General features: G+C 35.9%; 2 protein-coding genes across 3 annotated transcripts in view; one reads left to right on the top strand and one right to left on the bottom strand.

The window, feature by feature from the left end:
- Positions 1 to 1,760: 1,760 nt before the first annotated feature.
- Positions 1,761 to 10,504, top strand: PRC1_2 (carboxypeptidase C prc1; the record flags this gene model as incomplete). Of its 2 annotated transcripts, XM_012937077.3 has the most annotated exons (9): positions 1,761 to 2,017; positions 2,055 to 2,336; positions 2,368 to 2,697; positions 3,821 to 4,009; positions 4,044 to 4,139; positions 5,900 to 6,177; positions 7,320 to 7,491; positions 8,657 to 8,872; positions 10,191 to 10,232. In XM_012937077.3, the coding sequence occupies exons 1-9, from the start codon at positions 1,802 to 1,804 to the stop codon at positions 10,230 to 10,232; spliced, it is 1,821 nt and encodes a 606-aa protein (XP_012792531.1). In that variant the 5' UTR covers positions 1,761 to 1,801. The 2 variants fall into 2 exon arrangements, with proteins under 2 accessions (XP_012792531.1, XP_051065286.1); XM_051216693.1 differs by having other exon boundaries at positions 2,055 to 2,697; positions 10,191 to 10,504.
- A 4,706-nt stretch (positions 10,505 to 15,210) lies between these two features.
- MS3_00008330 (uncharacterized protein) overlaps positions 15,211 to 19,226 on the bottom strand; it is a gene marked incomplete at its 5' end in the record, with an annotated part of 41,361 nt that continues 37,345 nt past the window's right edge. The window contains one exon of the mRNA XM_012937088.3: positions 15,211 to 15,774. Coding sequence (XP_012792542.2) covers positions 15,321 to 15,774 — 454 coding nt within the window. The 3' untranslated portion in view covers positions 15,211 to 15,320. The remainder of the gene's footprint in view (positions 15,775 to 19,226) is intronic.

Here is a 19,226-nt window from a genome sequence, read left to right as displayed (position 1 = left end):
TGACATCGAGTTCTTTAATGGTCACGCTATCCATTGAATGTGTGGGGGGATTTGTATGCGCTAACGGTAAGGGCGCTTCTATGGTATATACGTTGCTAAAGTAGTTCGAGAACACTTGAGCCTTACCAAAGTCATCCTCCACTAATGACGCGGCAGCACTGTCTCCCCGTAGTGCAGGAATATTTCCTCTTCTTTTTGTCCTTTGGTTTATATAGGAATAAAAGCGTTTAAGACATTCTCTGGATTCCTTAACAACTTCTTCTTCGCATAACTTTCTAGACTAACGGAGGGTCGGGGAACAGGTATTTCAGGCTTTTCGATAATGAGATTTTGTTTCATTAGTCCCCAGGAACCTAAATCTATCCCACATTTTTCTTCTCTTACGGAGAAAGGTGGGGACCTCTCTACTGAACCATGGTGGAGAGTTTCTCGGCCCCCTTGGTATAGTCCAGGGGATGTGAGGTGCGGTGACTTTTAAGTATAAATTTCGAAATGCGTCCAAAACCGTTTCAATTGATGACTCTGGGTCTATTGTTCAACCTACTAAAGATGCTGAGTGCAAGATATCTGGAACGCAACTCCGTCACTTTTGCATATAGACTGATTTGCGAGATTATTTTGAACACGTTAGTGAATGTGTGCATGAAAATTGGTCTGGAATTACTTTCAGAGCTTTTTTTGCAATTCGTCGCAGGCTAGACGTACATACAACTTCTCATGCTGTCGTTAATATTCTTTGCATTCATACTTCTCATATGCATCATCGACCTTGTACAAGAGTAATGTTGCTTCGTCCGCCGTTATAAATGAGGAGACGACCTGTAACCCAGCTTGTAATTCGTTGTTCGTTGTTGCATTCCTTTCAAATCCAACGAAATGACGTGCTGATTGACTGTCTATTCCAACTAATCATGGGATTCAGACAGTAGAGCATTTCCTTTGAAATTGGATGCTTCTGCCGCTAACTCATTTGGTAGTATTCTCACCACAAATCAATATTTCAAGGATTAACAGACGATATCTTGACAATGAAATCGCTCTTCAACTCATGCAGGTCATGTACGAGGGTCAGGTTCAGTAAATGGAGATACAATTATTGAACTTCCTGCGTTTAACTCAGCTGACTCATTGGCTTGAAGATGTCACAACTATTCGGAGTTTGACAACATCTTAACTAGTAACACTTTCTGTAATCGAAAAGTGCCAATCCAGTGATATTAGAAGTCAGGAACAAAGTGACTCGAATATATATTAGATAGAATATCGATATATCGTGAAGTGAATAATCTAATCTGGCTAGCGGTTATAAGGGTAGTGAAGCACGGTGTATTCACTGGTGATCTGTTGGGGATGCATGACCGAGTGCCTTCAGCTAGGTGAGTCCACTAAAACTAATGCGGCCAGCATCAAATGTCGAAGACTTACGAAGGTATTGATCTTGGGGATTTATTTACGCTACAGGCTTCACTGGATTTACAAGTCTGACTAATGTTTTGACGTTCTAATAAATACAGTATGAAGTATGAAATATAGCGGTCTGTATATAAACCCAAAAGTAGAGTTTTAGTAAGAAGTATCGTTCACTAGATACAGCACACATCGAAATATTCAGAGAAACTCCACATTTACAAGATAAATTGCCTTTGATTTCTCATGAAATATGAAACCTCTTGATTGTAAATACGCTGGAGTGTAAGTGATAAGAATTCTATTTGAACGCGTCAAATGGTATTGAACACTTGAAATAGTTCAGTAACTGCATCGAAAAAATAAACGATCTGCTGGAGGTTGATTTTTAATTATGTGCGCTTCGTGGTTACTTAAGTCCATTCTGGATGGTGTTGAGAAAAAGTGTCAATCAATTTTCGCAGTATGGGATGAGATAGGCGTAGAAGGTTCAGAACTTGAGCAAGAAGTGGGTTCCGTCGTAAAACGAATGGATGTATTGCTGGACAGTGTATTAACTGACAAAGAAATCAGGAAAACACAATTATCTCAATCAATTAATGAGCTCACCGTAAGCATATTAGTTCTATCTTAGGTTTATGGTTCAGGCATTCATTAAAGAAATATCTTCAGAAATTAACAGTACACCTTCTGATCCTCCAACAACCACAACTTTGTTAAATACATACAATTTTCTGTTGTCTGAAAAAGAGAGGCTTTTAAAGGACGCTGATGATTTTATTCAGGAGTTCAATTCGTTAAAGAAGCTGGAAAAAGATCTGTGTCATCGTTTATGTGAAGCAGAAATGACAATTGTTTACAAAGTGGTTCCATCTAAAGAACAGATGAAATTACTTAGCAGACGCGTTGATCATCTAAAGCTTGTTAAAGTAGGTTTTACAGTGCCTAATAGTTTTGCAGGCTGAAAGGTGTGCCAAGTTTTTAGAACTTAGGTCCCAGATGTTTGCGGGTTACGCAAAGCTTGGAAAGTCTTTGAGGCTGGTTTCAGACTCTTGTTGTCTCGTCAAGGAGATACTGACACCAGAAGCGTTAGAAACTTTCACCTTTTCTGAAGAAAATATGTTTTCTATGTCAGACATTGTTGATCAGTTGGCTTCTGACTGTGCACGTGTCGACACGGAATGCAAAATATATAGAGATCGCTTGAACCTTCTACTTCAATTGCTGAACCCGTTGGGCGTTACTTGTAGTGAAATTGAGGATGAAAATTCAAGTTCCACATTACGCATCGTAAGCCTACTATAACCATTAGTATTTTTTAAAATTCCGCTTAATCCACTCACTACGTAGAGTATGGAGTTTCTTATCTTAATGAAATTCCCTTAGAATTAACCTTATTTCCATATTGCAGGCTTCTTCGTATGCTGCTTGCCATAGTTTAGGGTGTAATTGTTCATACACTTATTCTTTATACAATACGAGCTCGCTACTTTAGATAATCAACCAAGATAAGTTACAGCATCTACCAATGCACAGTCAATTCGGATAAAGTATTTATTGACTAGGTAGTGAATAACATTAGTAGATTTTAAAGTTTACCATAAAAATTCCTCAGTAGGACATCTTTATGAGACATTGACTGGTCTCTCCACCTCGAGGTAGCTTTGTATGACATCCGGAAAGCTGTAGAAACAGCAGTAGTATCCACTAGCAACTAACCAAAAGATTAGGAAAAAATCATTGGATATCAGCAGAGTATACAGAACTGATAGTCGCTCGGAAACTCATTCCGTCTGGCTCTGAACACGATAACGAGTCTGAGAAGCTTAAACGTAGGCCGATAAAAAGATTGAGTAATGATTATGAGCAATGATGAGCGGCGAATCATAAGAGATGAGAAAGATAGAAGCGATAGGTAACAGTAAACAACTGTTCAGACTTACTAAGAAAACGGGTATTGAAAATCCAGCTGTTAGTGGAACTCTCAGAAAAAGATGGGACTGTTGTTCCTTTCAATCCAGGAGATTGAAACTATTAGTAGGACACTTTGGAAAATAATCCAACTGACCTTCAGCCACACTTCAGTTGCTCACTATATCCAAGCAACCTGAATGGCAAACCTGCTTCCGTTTGGGTGCGCAGGCAATCTTACAGCCATCACCCAAATCAAATGATTTGTGTGGCTCATATATGTTTTTGATGCCTCCACGTACTCTGAAAATTTCATCTCAGTATGTTGATAGTTTTATAATAAATCTTGATATTAGTAATCAGAAATAAGTGTTTTGGGAATTACTATTTAGTCGTGGTATTTTGTTCTCTAGACTATTTTAACTTTTTTTGTGGAGTTAAGTGAAAATAGTTAGTCTTCAAGCTAACGGTGATCATATCAGTAGTGTTTTGTAAATTTTAGTTGAGAACAGAAGTGGATCGGTTAGAAGTTCTACGTACACGTCATATGGATGCTTTGATTTCCGCCGCCCATTTACATGTTTGCCAGTGTTGGGATGATTGTTTTGTGGGCGACGAATATCGTCAGAATTTCAAATCTTTGTTACAAAATAAAGATAGTGAGAATGTACTAACCATTCTGGAAAAGGAAGTAAGACCTTAATCATTTTTCACTCAATCCATAGATTATCACGTGGAAAGGTTTCAAAGAAAACAACCATGAATTTCTTTTAGACGTTGTTAAGTGGTGTGACCAATTTTCTTCCTTTCAAAGTTTGAAGGTATTATGTATAACTTTTTTCAACCTCATTTTTCTTTTTGAGAAGTATTTTGTTTCAACGGTTTACTACCAGAAATCATATTTCCTTAAAATAATGTTGATATGTGAGTGGTTGTTATGTTTTTATCAGACAACTAACCAGTCCGTTAAGCATTTTAAAGCTATATTATCTGTTTTGTTTCATCCAACTAAGTAGTTGAATAGACTCCACATAGTACATTTTGCTCATAGCCTAGTCCATAAACTTATGTGTACTGAATTTTTACGGAAAATTACGAAAGCATAAAATAATTATTGTCAGAAAACGTCTATCTGTCTTACATACTCCTGTAATTACTAAGTTAATAATAACTTCTATCTAATCAGAGGTTTCAAAGCCTAATTTATCTCTTGAGACCTACCACTTAAAGATTTTCTACGTTCCCCATCTTAGTTGCAATGTTTTGGCTCAAATGAATATATTAAGTAACTGAGAGTTAATGTGACGGACATCTAATGCACTCATGACTACACACTTGTCGTTTTAATTACCTAAATTCTAGATTGCCTATATATTTAGTAATAAATTAACTTTCGAAGTGCATGGCGAACCTGTATTTTCAGCTGTAGGCCTTCATGTATTCCTGATATTGTAAATTGTTTTGAAAATTATTGTTACAGTTATGTTTAAAGAGACATAAATACATAGAGAAATAACGAAATTGGATGGGAAGGTGAGTCACAGTCTGACCCTTCTACTGTTGTTTTTACCGGTTGTTATTAATTCTCTTATCACCTTACGTACAAAAAGACTACCCTTTCCATTTCAGTGGTACTGATTTCAAGGGTACCAGCAGGACATCAAGAGGTATTCTTTGTCGTATCTCGTTTCTGACGATTGAAGTTGCTTTTAGTCGGTTAGCATAATTCACCCAAACTTTTGAACCAACAGATACCTCGTAAACCACACTTCCTTTCTTTTCCACGATTCGACCATCTATCCATATAGGATGTTTAACACATAAGTCCTTAGCAAGTACTTTTTGACCCACAGTGAACAATTGTCTTTGTACTCCATGATGTCGATTGATTTACTTCTTCATCGATATGTTTCATTGAGAATCAAGAGCTGGCGTCGGACGAATGACATCGAAATGTGATCGTATTTTCCGCTAAGTAAAACTGCTGCTGGAAAGCCCCCGTCAATTGTCTGAGAATTTGATGTAGAACCATAGATTAGCAGAAATCATTAAAATCTCGGTCATCTGCATCTGTAGCTCTTCTAGGTTACCTTTGATCTCAAACCCGGGTAACGAAGGAGGGTTGAGTCAAGCGTCAGAAGCCCTACCAAGTAGAAAACAACCTTGCTAAACAAAAATCTAACTACAATAACTAATTTAAACCATTCAAACTTCCATTATCGCCAACTGTTAATTCTGGAACCTCAACAACTGAATAGTTGACGTAGTTTTGGGATTGTGAAGCTTGCAGTGGGGTGTTCCCTCTTGCACCGGTATTCAGATTTTAATCTGTTATTATATTCAAGGATTTAGCTTTCAGTAGCAGTTATCTTAAATAATTCAATCTGCGACTGAATCATGGGTATTTTCGCTTTCTTACCTTGACCATTTGTTAGAGATTTAATCTAAACATTTCTTCTTAAGCAGTGTCCCAATAAATTTAGTAACCTTAATGGAGAATCACCTGTAATATGTTAGCTAAAAGGTTGAGATATTATTTTTTAAATCTTTACATTTTCGTTTACATTCCCTTTTATTCAAGAAACGAATGAAAGAACCTTCAGTGCTACAAAATCGTGGCGGTATATTGTTAAAGCTTGAGAAAGAACGCAAACAACTATCACGTGATTTACCGAGTTTAGAAGCTAGGATTAGAGAGGTGTTCTTAAGTCTTTGTGTTGCCAGCCCTTCACTAGCTTCAGCCATTCGATTGGGGTCTGAAAATTTGAATCCAGTAGATTTTATTATGAAATCATGGGAAAGTTTACAAAATGACAAAGAAAATGAAAAACAAAACGATCGTATGCCCAAATCTGCAAAGTAAATTCTCAATAGTTCGGTCTCTATAGTTAAATCATTTTTTTATTTTAAATAAGGCTTTGTTTATAAAAAATAGTTTACCCCACAATTAATTTTAAAACTCTTTTAGACCAAATAGATATAGCCAACTGATTTGTTGACACTCATCTCTTTATTATTGAGTTTTTCAGCACTGGACCTATGTCACAGTACTATAATCTTTTTAATTATTTCCAATGTGATCATTTAGCTATTTCCAGTCCCACCAGCTAGGAAATCCTTCCTCGTTAATTATTAGGATATTAACGATCGTTATGGCCAAAATCTTCCGACCTTTTCGATGTTACTCAGTTACTTTTTCGGATTTTAAATATCCTTACTGAGACATTTGAAGTATCAATTACACGGACAAATATAGTTTTTAAAATTCAATCTCATTTCAACGATCGTAGGTCAATTTACAGTATACTTTTAGGCTAGTCAATTATTAGTATAGAGCCTAACACAGATATTCGTTTGCCCAAGTTGTCATATCATATGTGCTAAAAATAACAATAAAAAGATGAGGCACCGAAAGTAGAATTCAAAAAGACAGTGGAGTGATATATGTGAAGAAATACTGAAGCTCAAGATTTACTGTAGAATAACACATTCGCGCCATTGTCAACGATCCTGAGCTATGTCACCTAAAGTCTCGAGCTACTAATCATAGTTGTCCTGCAGACTCCAGTTAGGTAGTCAAACTTCACCAACATTGTTTAGACTATTAGTCAGCGTCTTCTTGAGGTAATGTCATGTTTTTTCTGACTTACCCCTGTTACCGCTCGTGGAAGAGTATAAATCGCTCATCAGCATTCTTCATCGAACACTGTTCTGGGCAATCTTTTCCAGTTTCTTACCAGAATAAAAACTCTTGTATATGGACTGAGTATTATCTATGAAAGTAATAGTGATTACATTAGGATTTTATTCAAAAGATTTTGACGGATAAGAGGTGTTTATGAGGTTTGAAAGTGTATCTACTGAATAATTTAAGACATATTATCAATATTTTCTATAATGATTTGTGAATAAACCGAAAATTTTTATCGAGTGGTCACTATATACATTTTATTGTAAACAAAATTTGCATTCAATAAAAATTCAAACATATTTCCAAATAGAATCATTGAAACTAAACCTCCTGGTGCATTGAACTGTGGAAAAAGTCTCAAACGACCTAATCCATATTGTAATGAAACAACTATCTTACGTGATCATAGTTCTGGTAGCTCTGTATCATCATTATTAGCAGATAGTCAACCGAAACAAAGTCGTGTTGGAAACTTTCTCAAGGTAAATAGTTTTTCGTGTATTTAATACTTTGTTATCCAAAAACTTAGCATATCTTCCTTAGAGTAATATTTTTACGATGCAAACTGTTAGTACGAACCATTTTTAAGTAGCTAATAGAAAAGGGCTTGGTAACTGGAAAAAATAGCTAACTAGTATACCAGTTACGTCTTCTCGCATATACTTGTTGTGTGTTGAAAACGTGATCGAAACTAGCACATTTGGTGCCCCCAAATACCCTGGTACGACCGAGACTGGGGAGAGTCAGCTCTCCCTCTCCAAATGCTCTCACATGGCCACGCATATACAACAACTGCCAGGGAAGTCCTACTCACTGCCTTCTCGTGGCGGGGGTGTTGCTTACAAAATTGAGAGGACGGAAAGCGAATGTCCGGTGCCTTAATCGGGTTAATAGACATGGAGAGTCCACCTAGGGGAGTTGGAAAACCCTGATTCCAAACCAATGGTGCACATCGGCTGGTTCCAGTATCCTGAGGGAACAAATGGCGTGTGAACCAATTATTGGTCACCGGCTACCATGGGACTGTATCTTATGACATCGCTCAACTGCCTTGTGGATCAGACCTTTAGGTTGAAGGCTCTGAGCGTGGCCCTCTAAGAAAACCATCTGCTTCGGTTTGAGCACCCGGGCATTATCAAAGCCCTCATACGTGTCAATTGAGATTTGTGTGGTGCATATTTATTTGGCGCCTCCTTGTACCAATATCTATGTGTTCAAATATATGTGCCTAATCCTACGTTGCAGCTGACTGACTTATATATTGAAGTAGGATAGTGCTAGTGAAAAACAAGTCTAAAGTAAGGCTGACAAAGATAAGGAACAATTTGTACCTTCTAGTACTTTTTTTCTTGTTGATGCATGTCATTTTGCTTGGCGCTTATTTTAATCCCTTAATGTGCCATGCATTTTCTTACGATAACGAATTATTAATGACTAATCGTTCGATATTTTTATTACGACAATAAACCATAGTTGAAAACAAATAGATTTGATCAGGGAATTCATACATAATGAACTCATTCAAACTGCATAACTTTTAAAAAGTTTGACATAGGAACATATCATTTTTGAATGACAGTGATTTTCTTTGTTGTTGTTTATATATTTGAGCACTTTTCTCTGTTTTAACACAAAATAATTATCCAGAAACCGGGATTAGTAAAGTCGAAAATTGATTCACGTAGACGAAGTCGTTCAGTTCCTCCCGGAAGTCGAAAACTTATTCTCTCAAAAGTGGTTATTCAAGAAAATAATTATCCAATGGCATCTAAATGTGTGTTAGATGATATAAATTTATGTGCTAAATCTACACTGACAAAACAATCTGTTGCTGAAGTGGAAAGCTTTTTTGAAGGCTTTAAGGTTTGTTGGTGTATATATTCTGTTTAGTCGTGTCTATTGAAGATTTGTATATAAAAATTATTTCTTTTACATATTCTACACTTTCATTTGCTTTAAACTCTTCACTTAACTTCATCATTGTCTGTTAAGAAATGTATAAAAGTATATTCCCTAGATATAATATCCGTCACTTATACTATTTTCAGGCGTACTCACCGCTTGTATAGCTGGGAATATTGTACCTGACAATGTTAGATTACTTGGTTTACCCGGGTGCATTACATGATCCTAACTAATATCAAAGTTTGGAAATTTATTTGACCGACCGATGCTTAGAACTCAATTTGTATCATTTAACTGTCAGTACATTGAAACTATTAGACCCTATCTGATACTTATCAACAAAGAAACAGGAAAGATCAATAAATTTATATAAGATCTATATTCTAAGATCAGGACTTTTATCATTAACTCTGTGTCTACAAATATTGATACTGTGTTAGGTATGTACATCAAATCATTGGCAATTTTCGTATCAATAACTATTAATCCCCGGATTAGTTATTTTGTATGTTATAAATAGAAAGATATTGATATATGAAACATCAGATTAACCAAATTTTAGGATTTATTTTAGATGTTAATATACAACTATATATTGGGAGTAAAACCATCATTAATTCAGTTATTTCTCTTGATTGAATCATATATTTGTTACCAATTGTTTGTCGTTTTTGTTGATACTAAACGTTTAGGGCCCCTAAATTCCCTGGTCCAGCCGAGAGTGGGGAGATTCAGCTCTCTCTCTCTCACACGAAATGCTCTCACATGGCCACGCGTATACAACCACTGCTAGGGAAGTCCTACTCACTGCCTTCTTGCGGCATTACTGTTGTTTAAAAAATTGATAGGACGAAAAGCAAATGTAAACTGCTTTAACTGGGGGTTAGTGAATATGGATCCATTTAGAGGAATTGGGAAACCCTGATTCCAAACCAATTGTGCACATCGGCTGGCTGCAGTATCCTGAAAGAACAAATGGCGCATGAAACAATTATTGGTCACCGGTTACAATGGGACTGCATCTTCTGTTGTTGAACCACTGCTTTGTGGATCAGACCTTTAGGTTGAAGGCTTTGGGTGTGGCCTCCAAAAATTCAGCCCAAAAAAATTTATGCACACAAGTTGAAGTTAGCCAAAGTGAACTTTGTGTAGAGAACTGGATGAAATAATCACTTTAATTGAACAACTAATTTTACTCATTGGATAATAACCAGCTTCATTGTATTTTATTCAACCTACTTTTTACATCCATTCTCTATATTTCTAATATTTACAGGGTAATGATAAAGGACCTCATGTGTCAACATTCATTCATTGATTGATTCTCATCTAAATTACATCAAAAGGTACTTTGTTTGAACTATTGATTCAATTATTGTATCCTCCTCGTCCTCCTTCTATTTAATGCTTCTTTTTTTCCGAACAGTTATTTATTTATTTCAGTGTGACTTTCATACTTAAAAATATAATATGAAGAAGTGACTTCTTACTATTTAACATATTGAATTGTTCAATCCAATTGAATTTCCTAGTTTTAATAATGATGTTATAATCTATTTGTATATATGAAAATCTTATTAAGATCACAAACTGATTTAAATTAGACAACTAGTATGGAACTCCTCCTTAGTAGTTTATATTCATGAACCTGCTCTCAGTGATTGAACCTAGTCGTTTGCTAGAAATCTGTAGGATATAGTAGGGCCTGTAATTTCAGAATGAAATCAGTAATATTTTCATCAAAAACAATACTGTAGGGCCCGTTATTTAATTGTCATTTAAATTGGACGATGTTATCGAAAGGGCTCTCCAATTTAGTGGCCCGTGATCTGACACCAAGGTGATCGTAATGAATAATTGTTATTGGAATATATATGTCGCCTATCCTCGTATATAATCATCAACTTAAATTGCGTTAGTCAATAACGGAATTAAATAAGTCAAATAACGAGAAGGGACTTGTGAATACATATATTTTGTGTATGAAGCGAATACAATAGAGAGAAGAGAAACGACGCAGAGTGGAGATGGCGGGTAAGCCAACTTCCCTTTAACCAAGTGTTAATCAATAATTGTAGTTACACGAAGTAATTTACAGACATGTGATGAGTAATGGATAAGAAATGTACACACATCTACGCGCTCATATAAAAACAGTCAAGATTGATAAGCGAATAGATAACAAGGTCAGAATGTGACTCAAGTAGAATGAATAGAATGGGATGTCCAAAAGCTAGAATAAGGTATATGGGGCTTAGCATAATAACCGACACTGCAATACCATTCGGTTTTCAGATTTTCTCAATCATTGACAGTTGTGAACTGATTATCGTATTTTACAGTATGAATGGGTAAGCTAACTGGGAAATTATGGTTCACTGGTCGATTAAGGTAATTATGTTTTTTTTTTATAGTTTACAACATGGCATCGACAAATGATCTCTTTTAAATCAATTCCAATGTTGACAGTTTGCACTGTGTATTTAGATTTGAATAAAACTGATGTATGCTTCAAGGTGATCACAGTAATAACATTTAATGTGTGTGTGTGTGTTTATGCAGATTAAATTTCTATTGTTCGTTGAATGATAAGTACACGAACGTCTATTAATAAACAGGTCTGTTAGTTGTGGTAGGTAATCATTTTAAGGTATCTACTTAACTCTAGATTAATTCATCAGGCAACGGTAATAATTGACTGTATTTCATGATTTTAAAGTATTTCTCCTTAGAATTCTTTCATAGTGCAGCTTAATTCCCTTCAGAAAAAAAAGTATTTACTACTTTATTATCAACGGAATAGATTGGTTCATCGATTAAAGGTTAATATATAATTGTAAATAAAACGATCACATCTATTTTAATTATGTGTTGCCTTTGTTGCCCAAAGCGACAGTGGATATTTCACAATTCAATTTATTTAGCTCTGACAGTGCAATCTCAGTAAATATAAACAAAAGTGGGGTTTTTTATATAGACGGTACTACCAACAAATTATTATTTAAAATCTATCTTCACAATTTATAAAAGACATCAAAATCGATCTGGCGGTAGGCGCTCACTTGACGTAGTGGTCGGACATGTTTATCATGACCACTCAACCAAACTATATTGACTGAAACACATGTTCAGTTAGGTCCAATCATGCCGAGCAGATCACTTGATGGACATTAAGATCAAAAGTAACATTTTGGGGCTAGAGAGTGATGTCGTACTCCTGACCTTTGAGTGGCCTGATAGCCGTAAGGTGTTTCCCTCTGAGTTAGCATCTGTATCGATGCTGTTTTCTCACAACGGAAGGATAGATTTAGAAATGGGTCAACCCTAAAAATATTATCCTTCACCCTAACTCATGGAGTTTCATATCTGACGGTATGGTTTTTTTAATCGCAGAACTAACGAGTCCTTAACTATCTCTAAAGGGGCGGTGTGCGACTTGCCTCTAGGGCTCTGCGGTCACGCTCCCGCGTCGTCTAGACGACCACTAACTCAGCCCCATTTTTAGGTCCCTCAAGAGAAAAATACCCTCCTACTGTGTGTAATCGGGAAGTGGCGTCCACCCTCGTGCCTCTATGATCACCCGGAATTATCTTGTTGGTAATCAAACTGTGGTGAACACGAACATCAATGGGGACAATCGAGTGTATTTGACAACAGATCACAGAACTTGTTAATAAAATCTAAGAATCACAAAGTAAATGCTTAATTTGCAAAATGTCCATTAATTGTCTCAAAATGGCTCAGACTTCATTGTTCTTGTATTTTCATACAAATTGCATTCTGTTTTCATTCTTTACTGATCGATCTTCTTGTCGCTCTGCTGCCAGACATTATGTTCACGACTAACATCATATACTACTTATGTCTACATAAGTAGGACACACCACAATACCACTCCCTCGCTTAGTAATTCTTCAGTCGCCATGACTGGCCCTCCTCATTTATTTTGATCATCGCGCGCTACCAGTGCTAACTGTTTGGGTTCACAAGATATTATGTTCTCCCGAAACTACGCTCTTGAACTACTTGTTGGAGCTGTTAATTTTCAGACCTTGTGCCAAGTAACAGTACCACATTAGCACAGAGAAATGAAGTTGTCAGGATAATCTCAGAATATTAGAGGTAGTAATAGAATCAGTGGTAGTAGGAAAGATCAAGCATCGAAGATACGACTCGAAAAGTGAATATAAATTAACAAAACAAAAAGGGTTATGGTGAATTTAGAATATCAGGATTTGTGGGAAGACAGAATGGATACACTTCTACAATTATAAATGACTTTGATCCATGTCATTTAAAGTCTCTAACCATTGGTTACGATAATCATGCCGACCCCAACCAGGTGGTCTGTACTTATTAACAGGGTTAAGTTAGATTGCCAGTGACTTCAAGGACTTATGTTTTGGTTTGGTTGCCTGCTCCTGTTGAACAAGACAATATCACCCGTCGATGTAGGCGGTGGTCGGACGTACCTAACACACGTCCCAACCATCTCAGCTGATGGAGACTCATTAGATCTGGTCGATTTCACATCCCTACCTAATGCTCACACTTAACATGGGCAATTGCTTACTCCGTGTTTCCAAAATACACAAGGAATTCTTTGAAAACACCTATGATCGAATATTTGTAACATACAAATATCCTCCATTCTTAATGTCGATGTTTCATACCCATGAAATAGAACAGAGAGAACTGATGCACAGTAAACTTGCCTTCTGATTGGCAGGTAGGTGTCTCGCCTACGCCGCAAGTCGGCAAAAGCCAATCTAGCCTTCTGAATCTGTGTCGAGATTTCGTCAGACACCAAAGCATCACTACTGATTAAACTCATAAGTGAAGTGGTCTATGAGTTCGACTACTTCACTTCACATCATTAATTCAGGTCATGACGCAAACCAATCCTGAAGTAGTAACATTTTACATTTGGAGGAAGAGAACCGAATACCAAATATGCTTGCATTGTTGCTTAACGTGGTCTTACTTACGCCTGTTACTCCTCGTGAAGGAACATAGGCCGCTCACCAGCATTCTCCATCCAACCCTGTCCTGGGCAGTCCTTTCCAGCTCCTTCCAGTTGCTGTTCATCCTTTTCATATCTGCTTCTATTTCCCGACGTAATGTGTTCTTTGGCCTTCCTCTTTTCCTCTTCGCTTCAGGATTCCAAGTTAGGGCTTGCCTCGTGATGCAGTTTGACGATTTGCGTAATGTATGTGCTATCCATTTCCATCGTCTTCTAATTTCTTCAGCTGGAAGCTGGTTTGTTCTCCGCCTGTAGCTCTAGAGTTACTGCCGGTCCCAAGCCCGGGTAAAGGAGGAGGGTTGGGCATGGGGTTAGCGACCCCATCTCGTAGAAAACTAACTCGCTAAAAAAAACGTTAACCAGAAAAAATAGTTCAAACCATTTAAACTCTGCCGTGGGAGTTAGGTCTTCATTTAGAAGAATTATGATGCTTCATGGTGAATGCCGAGTTCCTTCGGAAGCCACGAGGCCGATGCCCCTTCTAACAACCAGAGCACCAATTTTTATAGGTACAAGGTGGTCAAAAGACTATATTTATTCAGTCTTTACTAAACAGAACTATATCATCTGCGTATTCTAAGTGAATCAACTTCAAGATCAAGTGAAATATAAACATCTTTCATTGATCGTTAAATTTGAAAGAACTGGATTTCCAGATGAAAATAACTTGACTACTCATGACAAAGCAAAAGGCGTTAACAACATACAATCTGATGTATACAACAAGCCAATTAAAAAAACAACTGATGCAAACAGGGAAACAAAAAGCTCTGACAAACTACGAAAGTTATTTTTCAGGACGTTATCTCATTTTATTCAAAGCTTGTAAAATACTGACATTTATTTTTGTCCCTAATCTATTTTATAGAACATAAGCTTCCGTCCAATGTATCATTCATTACCATACCCCTTTTTGTTCCGAAGCTATTGTAATTTAAACAATATTTTGCACCTTATTTTCTACTCTAATTCCCAGTTTTGGACATAATTGTATTTTTCCAACATTGTGGTCGGGTGAATCACCTACTTATTCATGTACCTTTTTGCACTAATCTGAATTCAGAGATTTCACAGGAAATCAGGATATCGCAATACAGCCAATAGTATTCCAACTGTCTTGTCTTCTCTCATTACCATACTTGTCAGCCAATCAAGTGATAGAATAGTTTTCTCCTCTTTACCCCGCCTCGAACTCACGCGTATTAGCCTCATGATTAAATCGGTCAGCCTATTGCGTCAAGGTCTTAATCTAGAGTAGACAGATCAAAGTCATAACAAAAACAATATATGTATTTTACAAGTGGATGTTTATACTACTTATTTAAGTAATCCAAAGTATAAAGAAAATATTTATAAGGTTTTGTTCACCATATACTTTTGTCACTAGGCAATTTTTATCATTTTATTTATTAATGTATACAACCATTGCAATTCATTGTTATCTGTCTCATTAAATTTTCTTGGTAAACTAGTAAAATTCTCAAATTGATTTATCATTAAACGTGTTAAACGTAAATAAAATTCTGGTGAATATGGTAAATAATTCATATACACTTTTGATTGTTTTAAATAATTCCTCCATTCAAATGGTATAGATGATTCAATTTGTGTACCTTCATGCCATTCATTAAATGATACAATACTTATACCATTTGATTGAATATTCATTGCTTTATGAAATACTTGAATATATCTTGAACCAAATTCACGTAATTGAATAGCTGCAGTATTCCATGGACGTACAGATAGATCATGATAACCTGGACCAATACTAGGATAGAATGTTAAATTATACATTGTACATTCGTTTGATAAATCATTCCATGTATCTGGTGAACTATAAAAAAAAAGTTATATATAAAGATTGATTAGATTATGATAATTTAAGTAAACTGATTGATAACGTATGATGATGATGGTAGCATGAGGTCGAGTCGACATTGACTATGAACACCAATACAAGGAAACGCGTACCAAACAAATCAGAAGGTGAAGATTGGACGTAACCAGATTTATTTCGTTGACGATCTCGTGGTATTGAACGAATACGAAGATCGTGCCAAAAGAAGTACAAGTGAAATCAGCGAGCAAGAGTACGAATGTACGAGGTCACAATCCGCGTAAAAAGTAATGGTAGAACACTATGTCTGTCATTAGCACAGTTAAACAAATGAGCACAGTAAAACAGTCACTGGTACAATTGGTTATCATAATAATTGTTTTCATTAAATCAATCGTGTTCTCGTGATAAAAGTGAGTCACTACATGATCATATTGAAATGGTGGAGAAGAGTTGTAGCTCAGATGGATGATTTTGATGGAGTTTTTGTTCTCTAAGATGAATGGTATAATCGTAGAGATTTAATCGTTCTTTTGAATGATATCAGCAGCAGCAGCAGCATAAACTTGTTTAGAAGAACGATGAAAGTTCTTATAACCAAACCATTCAGTTCGGAGAACAAAACTTCATCAAAATAAATAACATAATTTGTATAAAACTACTAACATTATTTACATTCACATCTATCATATTGTTATAGTAGTTATGAGTCAGTCAGTCAGCTACAACGTAGAACCAGGCACATATATGCATCGGTCCAAGTTGACATACCTCATTAACACAACAAGATGGACACCGGATTCATAAAACTAGTTAATTCAGGGGTGGTAATATATAAAAGAAAGATTGCATATAAGAATATAGTACAGTAGTTATGAATGTTCATAACAATCATTCATTAGAGATATATTAGCTGAAAGGTTTATTATTTTTGATGTTTTACAATAGTGCAACAGTTCGATTACAGAGTGATAAGATCTAAAACAGAACATTTTCAATCTGAGATCAAAGTTCTACTACTTGTTTTACTAAAATGTGCCTACAACATATTGTGGTGCATGCTACTTATAGTGATATAAGTAGTATATAACGCAAGTTAGGAATGTAATGTCTGGCAGCAGATGGGGAAGATCAAGAAAGGTAGAACGGGAATAGAAAGCAATCAGTATGGAAACGCAAGAACAATGAAGTTCGACACAATTATTGTATGGTATTTCTATTTTACCAAGTAACTCTGTAATGTTGTGCTAGTTATAATTCGGTTGTCCTCACCTGTGTTCTCCTTCACTACAATATTACTCTTTAAATCAAGTCAAATTCTTAATACGGTTTACCAGAATTACTGTAATAATAATCATAATAACACTTCTATGTTGGGTTTCTTTTAAAAGATGTGCATAATAAATTGTTTTCACGATTTCACATAAAACACTAAACGACCATATTATAATGAATGAATATTCTCTTCTGAGATATCTAATCTTATAATAAGCTTAATGTACAGAGACATAATAATCTACCTTGAATTAGATAGATATATGGTGACTGTTAAATACTGGTAAGCGGCTTATGCTTCTTCACGAGGAGTAACAGGCGTAAGTAAATAAGCTGTATGCTTACTGATTCTTCTCATTATGTAACAATAATTGTGCGTGAATTTGTAACGCATCTACTTTTCAATGTTTAATATTCACGCTATATCTATTGTTTTCCTGTTCATTTCTTGCCCACAAATGCCTTAGTACGGACGAGATTAGGGAGAGTTAGCTCTCCCTCTTGGAGTTCTTTCACATGGCCACGTGCATACAACCACTTTAAGGGAAGCCTTATTCAGTGCATTACTGTTGTTTACGAAATTGACAGGATGAAAAGCGAATATCCGGTGCATTAACCAGGTTGGTGGATACGAAAGATTCATCTAGGAGAGTTGGGAAACCCTGATTCCAAACCAATGGTGCACATGGGCTCCAGTATCCTACGGGAACAAATGGCGTATAAACCAATTGTTGGTCACCGGCTTCCATGGGACTGCATCTTCTGACCTTGCTCCAATGTCTTGTGGATTAGACCTCTAGGTGAAAGACTCGGGGGAGGGTGGCCTCCTAAGTAAACCACTTGCATCGGTTTAGGCACCCGGGTAGTATCCCAGCTCTCACACAAATCAAATGAGATTTGTATAGCGTATATCTATTTGGTGCCTCCCCTTATATCCATTTTTATGTGTCTAAATACTAATAATAATATCCTGTTCATTTTCGGAATGAATATTACATAGAAGAGAATAATTTTCATTAGGGATTCTGTTTCAATCAATAATTTCCCATTTAGTTACTTTTGTTTATCCTACCGGTAGTGTGTTCATAGAGAAAGAACAAAATAGATAGATTTCTTCATATGATTAAAATAAAGGCCCCAGTAACAAAGAATAATTACTCTCTTATATACAGTCAAGGTAAAGTGTGTTGCTGTCTTGTTTTTTTTTTTTAAAAAAATCAATATTGAAAACAATATTTATGTTCAAATATAAAAACGTGTTAACTTGTAGTGTCAGTTATTATGTTAAACCCATATACTTTATTCTAACTTTCGGATAGCCCAGTCTATTCATTCCACTTGAGTCACATTCTGACCTCGTTAATTATTCGCATATCAATCTTGACTGATTTTATATGAGCCCGTAGGTGTGTATACATTTCTTATCCCATTACTCATCACATGTCTGTAACTTACTTTGTGTAACTACAATTATTGATTAACACTTGGTTAAAGGGGTGTTGGCTTACTAGCCATCTCCACTCTGAGTCGTTTCTCCTCACTCTATTCATTTCGGTTTATATACAAAATTATATGTATTGACAAGTCCATTCTCGTTATTTGACTTATTTAATTCCGCCGTTATTGACTAACACGATTTAAGTTGATGATTATATACGAGGATAGACGATAACAATCATTCATACGATCTAATTGGAGTCAGATCTCGGGCCACTAAAAACTAAAAATAAATGACAAATAAACATTTTGATTGTAACTGTTATATCCTGACGAGAATAATGAATGGTAACTGTTGGAATCTGTTTGTAGACTATTACTATACGTATACTTTTTATTGTGTAATTGTTAAGTAACTAAACTATTTATATTTGTATCCCTCTTATCATAAGCTTTATTTTGATCTATGAACTATTACTATACGATCTACCATTCTTGAGTTATGACCTGTCTATTAATGACTACCTCCCATATTCACAGCCACTTTTTGGCTAAATCTTGTACAAATGTTATTTTCTAATTTATGATACGATGTTGGAGAAACATCCAGGCAACTGAATGTAAGATTGAAAGAACACAAACAATGCTTGAAAAATGTTCCAAAATCCTCGATCGATTTAAAGAAACTTGAAAATAAATCAGCGATAGCGTTACATGCGTTAGAAACAGGACACAAG

Source organism: Schistosoma haematobium, chromosome 6 (assembly GCF_000699445.3).
Source record: "Schistosoma haematobium chromosome 6, whole genome shotgun sequence".
NCBI classification, from domain to species: domain Eukaryota; kingdom Metazoa; phylum Platyhelminthes; class Trematoda; order Strigeidida; family Schistosomatidae; genus Schistosoma; species Schistosoma haematobium.
The sequence above is the reverse complement of the archived record's forward strand: the minus strand, read 5'-3'. Positions and strand labels throughout refer to the sequence as shown.